The sequence below is a fragment of the Strix aluco genome, chromosome 4 (assembly GCF_031877795.1).
Source record: "Strix aluco isolate bStrAlu1 chromosome 4, bStrAlu1.hap1, whole genome shotgun sequence".
NCBI lineage: Eukaryota > Metazoa > Chordata > Aves > Strigiformes > Strigidae > Strix > Strix aluco.
The window spans coordinates 69,701,832-69,714,548 of NC_133934.1; the positions used below are offsets into that span (position 1 = coordinate 69,701,832).

Consider the following 12,717-nt stretch of genomic DNA (forward strand, 5'->3'; position numbering starts at 1 on the left):
TTTAAGTGGAAAAGCATGGCATCCTGAAAGTTCACATTGTGAGAAGCACATATTGCTATGCATAAGTAGCAAGATATATTTGACAGTTTCTTGTTAATTAAAATCAGTCTGTTGCTGATGATGTTATTGCTGATGAAGGTAGCCTCCAGGCACCCCGCTGTTAACAGTTAACAGGCTGTTAGCTGTTCTAGTCCTACTGTTAATACAGTTCAGAGATCTCAAGGAAAAAGTCAACATCTTTTTTGCATCTTTTAGCAGAATATTATGGGTTAGGTTTTTAGCAGGTTTTAAATTTGCATAGTACCATTAACTGCAAAAGAGTTTTGCCAGTTTATGCCATCTGAGAATCTGGATCCTGGTGCATAAATATTTTTTTCTTCCATTTTTTTCATTCTGCCATACAGAAATGTGAGCTGTGCTTTGCACTGTGTCTTAACCCCACAACTAGGCTTTGGGCCCAGGCAATCAGTCTGGATGCAAGACACACACTCAGAAGGTTGGAGGGAAGGAAGCCACACACACCCCACACCCCCCTCCAGGCCATGAAAGTGCTCTGTTGGGGCAGCCACAAGTCAAATCACACAATTTTTCTGTATTACATAATTCACAGCGTTGTTCATCGACAGCAGTCTTTGCCAAAAGGGGTCATATGCAACTGACATGGAAGGTGTTATGCTAATACCATCTGGTCACTGGGGCGTAGGCTATTTCAGATTCACATATTGTCATTATTATCTGAAAAGTGTTTCAAAACTACTTTCCAGAATACTTGATGGTATGTTCTGGAGTAACTTTCTTTTGGAGCATGCAGGAGAGCAGTGAATGGGAAAGATCCTACTGTGTTGTGTCTCTGGCTGCAACAGGCAGTTTTGGAGGGTCAAGTGCCTTAGCACAAGACTGCCACTTGTAACAGAATTCTGGTGTTGTCCTCCTGTTACCATGGATACCACTTTTCTAAGCAAATAATAATATTTAAAAGTTTTGATCTATTTTGGGATGATGCAAACTAGAATGATCTCCAGTCATCCAGGAAAAAAATTGACACCATTCAGATTTGAGCTACAGTTTGTTCTTCTCAAAGCAAGAGCTGCATGTAAAATCATGGGTTTGTGGGTATGCTCAGGGGGCATGAAGCATTTGAGGAAGACTGACTGACTCTCAGACTCTCCAAAAATCTCTTTCATAAATTTTTGTGAAAAAATGTCATTTGAAGACACATAATGAGATCTAACACAAGGACACTGGGGCCAAAAATCTATTTCCAAGAGCAGTCGTATAAAACCACCTGTTTTGGGAGTCTAAAGCTTTCAGTTCTCCAGGGCAAATACATTAATATTTTACATCTGCAGGCTTATAGTGATGAATACATTAGGTAATAAAATCATTGTGTAAGATTTGCCAGAGCATTTCCCATCAGTACAGCTTCATTCTTTGCCTCTGTAAAGAATTGTTCTCGTATTACATCAGTGAAATCCAAAGGTTTTTAAAAAGCCTATGCAAGTTTATAGCAAATGTACAAATTCCATACATTTTCTGACAACACAGAATTTACGATCTGTGATCACAGTATCCTGTACGTTACAGAAACGATGTTGAGAAATAAAACTACAAGAAATAAAGAGTATCTACAAAACCACAGACTGTGTCAAGTAAGGGGTTTGCATGCTTTAGAAGTTTAAGCTATCATATAATAAATGTTCTAAATTCAACTAAAATCTTGAGACAATCCCAGTTTAAGAATTACACATGAACATCAATACTCAGCTGTCTATTTTCCATTAAAAAAATAGACATAATTTTAATGCTTTCCAGCAAATTATTTTCTGAAGTTGACAGAAAATATTTTGAAGTTCTGGAAAACCTAACTGCATTTGTTAGTTCTTCCTATTCAAAAGACTTGTTCTTTGCATGTTTTTAAAAATAGTTTTGTTTATGCTACTTTTTATTTCAACTGGTGTTACAAAACTAGCACAGTTGAATGAGAAGCAAATCTATCTTATAATGTGAGCATTATTGGCAAAAATCATCGTGTGTCAGTGTAGAATTATTATTGGTGGTGATGCCCAAACCAAAAAAAACCCTTTCAAATTCCTGTTTAAATTTACAACAAAGCCATCATTCAAATAAAAAGTAGAACTGATTAATGCATTATAGACTGATAAAATTTCAGATTATGTTTCAAATTATTTTAAAATTTTTGAACTTTGATGGCCAGACTTCAGATACTTGATTTTACAATCAGGTGTTACAGACAAAATTATCTTGAGGAGGATGCTGAATTTTAACTTACTGACTGAGATCAATCTCCAGTTTCAAACAAAATGTGATGAATTTTTGGACCTTATGATTTCACTGATAATAAAAATTGTTTCTTTCAGTAAGCTCTATTTATTGATCTGCCAGTGTATTAATTCAACTAGATCATTATTGACTTCTGGCAAAGTTATGATGCCAAATCTACCCAGCAATTATCACAAAGGAACATTATCAGTTATGTGTTACTTATCTGGCATTCATTATCTCATTAGAAGTATAAACATTTTTGTATTGTGAATTTCTCTCGAATATTTTTTTTTTCTTAAATAAATTCAGGTGCTTCCTAGGCAAACTTGTGGGTTATTCACCCACACAATATTCTATAAAGAGTATCCTGGAGGCCCAAAGGAACTAGACAAAAGTATTCAAGGAGGAGAGTTGTTCTTCACAGTGGTTCTCAATCCAGTAAGTACAGTGTCATTTTGAAATGTTTTTTAAAAATTAGTTAAAGGAGAAGTTACTGAATGTTTCAAGGCTAATCAGCTGGGTCTCCCAAATAGTAATGACTAGTCACAGTGAGCTCTCCTGCTTTTTCAGTTAATTAATTTAAGATCTGATATTACATATGTTCTATCAGTTGTAAAACGATAATCTCTATTTTTTTTTTGAGAACAGTTTTGTTGGTAGTGCAGTAGTAGCAACCTTTCTTGTTCTTCTGTACTTTTGCATGAAATAAGAACCCTGAGATTTAATTTTTTAAAAAATTCAAGCATTAAGAACTCATATTACTATGAGATGAGTACCTCAGGTGAAGTCCATTTTCTGGCTCTGCCAAATTCATTCAGAAATGTTGGGAGTACTCTAATTGGTTTGAGAAAGTTGCAACCAAGGATTGCTTGTGCTTAAGTCTGTTTTGAGAATTTTCAGTTGCTGATTCATAATAGCTTCAAAGAAAAGATCCAAGTAAATGAACCACATAATTAATAGATCTGCTTAACATTTCCTTTATCTTTAATGGAAGAAAGAACAACAAACAAGGCTATGAAACTACAGAATACTGACAGAAGAGAACAATATAGTACTTCAAAATGGTAGGGGATTAGGTCAGTTGCATCAAAACTGACCTTTTAGACAAGCTTTTAGGCGAGTTTTTCATCTGAATTCCAAATGAAACATATAAATAAAATTTACCCATTTTATACAAATGTAATCACTAGCATTCAATTTTTCAGAACACCAAAGGGAATAAAACATATTTCCACTCAAATCCTTTGGAATAATAGCCTAAACATTTTTGTGCCATTTTTTAATCTTCCATAATTTGATGGAAGTCCAAAGGAAAGAAGCTTCTGTCAGCTACTTTAGCAATTTATATGCAGGTCTGTTTTTCAAGCCTCATATTCTTTCAGGCTGTAGTTTTGGTTCTTTGAGAGCAGTTACTGTCTTTTGTTCTCCTTTTTCATGTTCACATAGCAGAATTAGGAAAGAAAAACTTCACTTCCTCAGCACACATGTGGTCTCCCTTTTAGAGGATGACAGTAGCCCCAGTCCTAACTTTGAGGATATATGTCATTTCAGGCACAGCATGTTAACAGAGGTGAGACCTGGAAAATTCCTCGGATGGAGGGTATTAGTACCATAGCAATGCTTTGGCAATATATGGATCTTAACTAAGAGTTACTAGCTTAACAGATGAGACTTAGAGGAAGACATAGTACAACATTTTGAGTCAGGATGAACTGTATTCCATATTGAAACACTACCGCAACTTAGCCAAAAACTTACTTTACTGTCTTACAACAGTAGGGAAACAGTAAAATTTAGTATGGTTGCTCAAGGTATAAGCCTTTCAAATTAAAAGAATGAAGAGAGTGGAGGGGAAGACAAGATAAGCAGTGAAACAGTTATGATTATTGGTATTAATTATAGAAGTTGGATCATGTCTTCTTAACATTCTTGAATGTGAGTACAGTAATGTCCTTTTATAAATTACAATTAGATCTTTGATTTATGCATTGCAATGTGGACTGTCTGATCATCCCGTTCTGAGAAATATAGTAACCCCAATATAGTACAGACTAAAAGACTAGAAGTTAAATGCTCTATTTTCTAAATACAACTGTAAATTAATATCAGACCAAAATTTGCCCAAGACAAATTGTTGAAATCCTTTTTAAGGATTGCCTTTGAAAAGATGATACGTCTGGTTTTAAATATCTGCTTATAAACAGTTTCTAAAGTTCTAAGCATTAGCCTGGCATGTAATCAATTTAAAAATTATGGTTTGCATCTTTGTGGTTTTTAACTATTACATGTATTTATACCCTAATTTGCAAGTCAGAGTTGGGCCAAAATTAGGCATTAAAATGAAAACTAAATAGCTTTAGGAATTTGTCTAATGATGAAGTGGCATTTTGGATTTCATGAGCTTTTCTGTGTTTTCTTTAAAGTTGCTGGGATTTCTTAATGTGAAATGCCCAGCTTTTCAGAGGATGCAAAAATTCCATCATGAGGCATTTTCTAAATGTTATTTTTCACTGATGTAAAACTACGAAGAAGAAACATTACTTAGGAATCATTACAGTGTCAGCTAAATAATACTTTCAACAATGACTACATAAATATTTAGTTTCCAAAAATGGAAAATGTGGGTGTAAATTAAATGTAAATCTTAACAAAGGCCTTCACTGCATTTCCTGGCTTAATTTGGATAACTGATCTTAAGTGAATATAGTTTCTGAGGTGTAAGTTACTAGGCTGAGGCTTTAGAAACTGAATACCCTACACTGAAGTAAATGCCCCTAAGAATAAATCCCAAAATTTCTTTGCGGTTTGGCTGTGTAATGGTAGCTATTCCCAAGACAGTCTCTGCTTCCTTATAATATGCTAGATCAACCACAATCTGCAGAATAAACCACAAAAAACCACACATGTGCAGCTGTAAGCTTTTGACATGAGAACCAGCATTACTGCCCTGTTCCCAGGGCATGGTACAGTCAGAAGTCCTGCAGGTAAGAAAAGCATCAGGAAATCCTGCTCTGCAGATGATCTCTGCTAGTTATATTTTGAATGGAAACTAGGAGTTGGTTTGTTGGAGTAGCTAATCTTGTGGTTAGCAAGCTGTATTTATGTGGTCTGCATTTATATCCCCACACTGCTGGTTCGATTGTGATCTGATGATGGCTGTAAAGTGATCTTGACAGCTGCGCCCGTTGTGTTTGTAAGTCATCTAGAATGCTGAAGTGCCACCAAGCTGAAAAGAGCCTAAGTAGTAATATAACGTGCTATCTACTCTCCCAATAATATTTTGTGTGTCTGTCTTCTGTTAAAGGTCTTGCTGACTTCAGCAGCCCTTAGGCGAGGTTGTACTATATCAGGATCTTGCACAAAATGTTTTACAAGAAAAAAAAAAAAAAACCAAACCAAAAAACCTTCATCAACCCTGAATTCTTAATATACTGGCATTATTTTCCCCACATTATCGGTTGAGTAATTGACTTATAGGGACGTTGTGTGACTCACACTAATTTAGCCAGGGAATTCTGTAGCAAAGCCACAAGGAAAACATGCATTGTAGAAGTATTTAGTGATGAGTATCTTATCCAGTCAGACAGCTCTATATCTTTGTTTTATTATTTCACGTTGTTACTATTTTTCTTAACACTGTACTGAGTTGAAAACATTTTAGCAAGTATTTATCCTGATAAACTTGTTAGAATCTTCAGTGACTTTAGATTCATCTATCTCTGTCTGCAATATTCAGTGAAGTTCTTGGATTAATAAAGCAAAGTTCTGATAAACGCCTCTTAGAATGGAATTGTACCAGTCTCCTAAATACATCTTGGAAATGATGAAGGAAGTGAGCGATTAGATTTTGAGTTATATATAATGATGAGGTAGGTATGGACACTGCCATCAACTGTATCATATCTTCTCAGGTTGGCTAGTAAGTCTCTATCAATACTGACAAGACTCTATCAATACCTCTGAACTGCTCTGAAAATAATTAGATCTAAGAACTGAGCCAAAGTAAACATAGCTGAACATGCCTTTATAAAAACTATTTGAATATTCCTTTCTGTCTGCTGCTTTTTATTTTCCTCATCTGCAACTAGAAACATACATACATATTGCTTCTTTATGAAAATATGTCTGTGCTAATTACCAGTCTGTGCCATAGCCATTGTTTCTGTAGGTAGCTGATGTGGAAGATGTACCATAAAATAAGCTAAGGAAGAACTGAGACTAGAACAGTTCAAAAAGCAGTGGTATAATAAAGTTTTCGAAGACCTAAGTTACAAATGAGCTTCTTCTAACTTGCACATGTGTTGCAATAGATTTAAGTCCCCAAACTTGATTAACTGAGTAACTAAGGCTATCTACTGCTAAATTATTTGTTTGATATATAACAGTACTGCTTCAATTAACGGGAACATAACAAATCTGGCTGTCTTCATGAGTAGCTATACATGTTACGATAATACGTATAGATAAAGGCTATACACCCTTCATCTTTCCAGGAAAAGTAAAAATTCTGACCGGAACAGGATTCTGCTAAGACAGCACTGCATACTGCAGCATTTTCTCTGATGATGTACATGTTCCCCAATGAAAGCAGCTAATAGAGATAGCTATTGGAGTGACTACTGCCAGATGAGCACCTGTGTGGTGGGTTGACCCTGGCTGGACACCAGGTGCCCACCAAAGCTGCTCTATCATTCCTTTCCTCAGCTGGACAGGGGAGAGGAAATATAATGAAAGGCTTATGGGTCAAGATAAGGACAGGGAGAAATCACTCAGCAATTTCCATCACAGGCAAAACAGACTTGACTTGGGGAAACTACCAATCAAATAATAGCATAATGAGAAATAAAACCAAATCTTAAAACACCTTTCCCTCACCTCTCCCTTCTTCTTGGGTTCAACTTTACTCCTCATTTTCTTTACCTCCTCCCTGACCAGTGGCACAAGGGGATAGGGAATGGGGGCTACAGTCAGTCCATCACATCTTGTTATATCCCAGTAACAGAAGAGAAAGGTTCTTATCTGCGAGTTTGTATATTTGGATTCTGTGGAATGTACATGGATCAATAATCTCAACGTGTGGATGTGCACATTTTGCACAGTGAAGTCAGTGGAATTTTTCCCATTAGAGGGATAATACATAGGTATATCTGTGTTCCTTATTCTTTAAAGCATTGACACACTGTGGAAGGAATAGAGTGCAAAATAATGTGGAGTGTTTTATAATGAAGTTCTGGAAATCCATGGTACTCTCCAGACTCAATCTTACGGGCAAAACTGGAAGCAGTTGACTGAAGAGGACCACGAAGGACTGGAAAAAACTTCAGTTTGAAGAGAAATCAAAAATGATCAAGATTAATTATTTGATGAGAGATGACAAACAGAAGCAACTATGAAATTTCATGAAGAACCTAGACAATTAACTCCTCTTACCGGCCTTGAAACAGAAAACCAGAGGATAGCCAATTAAAACAGGATGAGAATTTAAATGAAAATTGTATCAGGATCTTCCTCCAAGGTAGTGTTTTTGACATCAAGAACTTACCAAGATTTGAAATACAGAAATAAATGTGATTGAATATTCATGCCTGTAGTAGCTGGTAAGGCATGGATTTCGTATAAACTTCCCTGCTTTCATGTAACCCTTGAAAGCAGCGTAGAGTTCCATAGGGGTTTGTTTTTCACACATCTCCCAGCTGTATAGAGTATCCTGTACTTTCCTCATACATATCTGATACCATCTGATTCTGTAGACAGCATGTTGCACTAGATAAACAGGCCAAACACAGGACAGACCTACTAGTTTTATTCTTTTTTTCATACAGAAAAGCTTATTGTTTTTCTAAGTGCAAAGTTTCAATAATAAAAATTCATGAGGCAGATCAAAAATATGAAATAGAGTATATCTCATCTGCTTTCTACCACTTCTTTAGATTTGATTCCTAAAGTTGATTCCAATTTGTTAATCTGTTTGGTTTAGTTTTCAAATGATGTAGAAGGTATTTTTTGATTCTAAAATCCAAGTAATCTTGTAAACCAAAATTTTCCTAATATGTGACTTCAAGTTGGATGAAAGACATGGTCTAAAACAATATTGTATGCTTCTCCTTTTCTGGTAGCATCAGTAAAAGTTAAGGTGTCCCAGTTTAACTTTGTAGAAGGCATACATAATGCAGTCCTAAAATATCCTTTGAACTACGGAAGATACAGATCGGGAGCTTTGCTATCCTACAAGATTAATGTTTAAGGAAAAACGGTTCATGAAAATCTTCTATACCTTTTCTGCCCCCAAGAAAAACACACCGAACAGATTACAGTAACTGCATTACATGCACTTACATGCACTTCCTCACAAAGTACTGTGTGTCTACAGATCTAAAGAAAAGGGAAAATGCCCTATGGAGAGGAATTTGGTGAAAGCCTTCAAATGGTTGACAGCCCAACAATGAAGCTTATGTGTAGCCAGCTGTGTGTTCTCCGTATGGTTACAGCAGTACTGATCGAGAGGGAAGACTGTTAACGGTTTAGGCCCTGTGTCTGATTGATCTTAAAATAATTGTAATCTTTGTATGCATTCAGTTCTAAGTATTATTTTTCTCTAATTTTTACCTCTCCCAAGTTACAGTGAGCAGAGCTGTTATTAAGCTAATTGACTTGCAGCAAGGGAGAAATTATCTCCTTTAGCACTGAAAATGAGAGGATTTATATGAGCATCAGCAGAACCTACTATATGTTAATGTGACCCTGAACAAGATGAATAGTTAGGCTTTGGGACTACAGAGGAAAATGCAAAACCAAAGGCATTCAGGCTCAAATCTTCCCTTTCTGTCTGTCCTGCTTTACACAGCCTCATATTTAATGGTACCAAGTGTGAGAAGCAGGAAAGATGACAAATGTGTCGAGAAGCCCACTGATATGCAGGCACCTCCCTGAGGTCTGGTGTGTGGAGTTTGTTGTTGGCATCCCACGGTAGCGCCACTGGAAGCGTAGCCCGGCCTCTCCCATGGACTGGTTCAATTTGGCAGGCTTGCCCCACTTCATGGGTGAGTGAGAAATGCAAGAGTTTCATCTCTTCCCTGTCCTGTTCCCATTTTAGGAACTCTTGGGAGCTCCAACAATAGTTTGGGGAGTTGCCATGAATTGGGACAGGGGGGAAGTCAGTTTTGCCCAACATTTTGATTGCAAAATACAAGTATTCCTTGCCTTCCTATCTGTTCTTCAAAATCCCCCATAAAAGCCAGACAGAGTCTGGTATTTTGTGGGTGGAATAGACAAAATATAAAAAATCCTAAATGAACAGGCAACAGGGAAAGGCTGCAGAACAGACAGGATTAGCTATCTCATTAGAGGTGCATTGAAGTTGTGGGCAGTAAGAAAACTTTACCCTTCTGGGATTCTTCAAAATTTTCAAATGGAAAGCCTTGTACAAGTGGTTTACAGCTATTAGTGAAGCAAGTCTTTTGGACGTTACTGCCAGTTGGGAAGTTGAGTCACAAGGGTAATGAGCAGTTTACAGAGAAAGGCAAAAAATGTTTGTGCAACAGCTGAAAATAAACTCAGCTTTCCTGACTGTCAGATTAATAATTCAGAACTACACCAATTATGTCATTTTGTTTGATTTTATGAATCTTCCCTGGCTCCATATATTTGTAGTTGAGACACAGCTAAGTAAATCAAATTCAACTAGTTGGCTTGTTGTCTTTGCAAGTGAGCAGATTCATGGCAGCTGTGAAGCCAGCAGAGCAAAAAAAGGGAGTTAGAAGCTGGAATCTCTCTGTAGTGGAATTGAACACAGCTTTTCTGGTAGTGTACAGGTCTAAAAGGAATATTTTTCAACTATTAAAAATACATATTCAAGTCTAGACTGCAATCTAATTCATTATTCTATCACTTTGTTAGTCTAATAGAGCAAAACCAGCTGTTGCTGAGTCTCTGAATACCTGAAACAAAACTGTTCTGAGTAACGTGGAGACAGTATCAGAACTGCAAACAGTGTGTACAATGCCAAATTAATTGGAATATAGGTGTTCTGAGAGTTAGACATACTCTTGTGGCCTGTAAACATTTGTTCAGTAGCTAAAATATCAGCAATATACTAAATTGGTAATGCATCTGCTTCTAGTGCCTAGGAGAGATCACATAATTAATTGTCAATCATAATTTAACTTCATTTTAAAGTGGTGTGCTTAACTTCATTGAGTTGGGAGGCCTCAATGCTGCCTTTTAATGTTGTTGCACAGATTGGAGGGTGACATAGTGCCCATGAAAAAAGTACCTTGGTGACTGGTTTAATAGTATGAATTTAGTCAAGTTGGATTGCCTGCAATAGATTTATATATGGTAAAAAGCCAAAATATGTGTCCAGTCCATAAGAAATGGTTATTACTGATTTTTTTTTTTATACCAGCTCTTCTAGTTCCAGATTTAAAATGCCAGAATGATAATAAATCTGTTCAACAACATCAGTGTCACTGCAAGTCTTAGTCCTCCCTTGGCTTCCCTGATGCTTGCCAAAGATGCTTGCCAACCTCTGAAAAGGCAGTCTTCTCTCTGCTCTTGGGTTACAGCACAATCCTGACAGCCTAGTGCAGTGGTCTCCAAAGAGGTGTGCGCAAGATGATCCAGTTGGGTGTAGGAAGAAAATATTGGAACTTCAGTGTTAGAAGTATATAATTTATAAATAAATATACGTACATTGGGGGTGCGTGCTCAAAAAATTTTTACTGATAGGCGTGCATGGTCAAAAAAGTTTGGAGACCACTGGCTTGGTGGACTACTGTTCTACAGGCTTTTTACTGTTGTTTTGTGCTTAATTTATTTCACTCTGCTGTAGACATTGCCACTTCTTTCCTTTCCTGCATTATTACTGTAACTGAAACCAAATTGAAAAGTCCTCCTGCTGCGGTGCACCATTACGGAGGTATAAACAGAAAAGGAGTATGAAGAAGAATAATAGTGAGGTGTAAGTGCAACCTATTCATCTGCAAAATGTTTGTGTAAAATGGAGTTTGAATGTGAAGCAAGGTACATTTTGCTTGTCAGGGTATATGGAGGGGAGAGGGAATATTTGCAGGTTGCCCAGCACAAAAATATCAACTCTGCTGCTTTCCATCAGAGTAGCTAGTCTTGCTCACCATAAATATTGTCTGGGTAACTAGTTGCATTTTTTCGTTTTGTGTAAGTTGTTTGTCAAATATCTATTGTTTTCTCTGTTCTTGATACATAAATTAGATCATGCTGGTTCATCTTTTTCTGATTCGTATGATTTAATAGCAGCAACTCAATCTCAGTCTCAACTCTATAATTTGTTGACCTAGAAGCTATTGCCTCTAATTGGGAAATGTAGTAAGGAAATACGCAGCACAGAATGAAAGATAAAAGCTGTTTCTCCTGAGTGCTTGTCATTTGCCTGCATCTCTGCAGTACTAGTCAGAATCCCAAATAAAATCAGGGCTTGGGAAGAAGAGCAGAACAGAAGTAGCCTTCTGCCCTTTCGTTCTGGTGAAGGAGGAGTGCAGAAATGCTGAGGAGAAGCTGAAAGGAGCAGGTCATGCAGCTGCCTATAAGGCTCTGTGAGAAGGCAGAGTAAAGCACCTTTGCTACTCTGATCCAAAGACGGGTGGAAGCAAGAAAGGAGCAGCTGCCCAGAGGCCAGATTTAGTCCCAAACCATCATTTTAAAAATCGTCTGCATTGCATTTCAGTCCCCTCATGAAAGATATTAAATCCTGTGGAGAGTGTGCATTGAAGTGCAACCAAGATGATAGTTTGTTTATGAGGAACAGCTTAAAAGGGTGATCCTTCCTGCACTGAGATAAAGAAAATGCGGAGATGCCCTGAAAGAAGTTATTTTAGAAGAGGGCTGGAAATAATAAAATCAAATAAGCTCTTTTTAACTGAAAGGGAGGCTAAAATGCTTGTTAAATATAAATCCATTCATAGCTGCTTCCCTTTTGAAGAAGGAATAAAGAAATATATGAAGCTCTGTTTATATTTTACAGCGTTTCCCCAAGGTGAAAGGTTATTGAACAAATCGTGTTATTTACAAGATCTAGGCTTCTGAGATGCCCACAAAGGATTCCTTTTATATCTCCTGATCTGTGTTTTTAAGAGAATAAATCTTTAATAGCATAGTGTGTGCTAACTATTAGTTGGTGCTGAAAGAGTAATCATTCTCATTAGTTAGAACTTGTTTGAATGAAGCAGAACGTGGTATGATAGAGCAAAACAAAGCATCATAACTCAGTAGGTAAGGCAAAAAAGTAATGATGTTTTGTCTTTGTGTGAAACTGCACACCTGCAAAGGGAGAGGTAATGATACGGAGTTTCCACCCTTCTGCACAGCTTGGTGGGAAAGCAGGGAAGTGGGTAGCAGCACACCATCCCCTGCAGCTGGGCCAGCGCCAAGGTGAAATCCCTCAAAATTGCACTTGGATAT

General features: G+C 37.1%; 1 protein-coding gene across 3 annotated transcripts in view; it reads left to right on the forward strand.

Moving 5' to 3' along the window:
- LOC141923093 (bifunctional heparan sulfate N-deacetylase/N-sulfotransferase 3) overlaps positions 1-12,717 on the forward strand; it is a 77,976-nt gene that overhangs the window by 38,423 nt on the left and 26,836 nt on the right. For all 3 annotated transcript variants that reach the window (XR_012623181.1, XM_074823558.1, XM_074823557.1), the window contains exon 6: positions 2,593-2,721. Coding sequence is in view for 2 of the 3 variants with exons in the window: in XM_074823558.1 (XP_074679659.1) it covers positions 2,593-2,721 (129 nt within the window). In the remaining variant the exon portion in view is untranslated. The remainder of the gene's footprint in view (positions 1-2,592; positions 2,722-12,717) is intronic.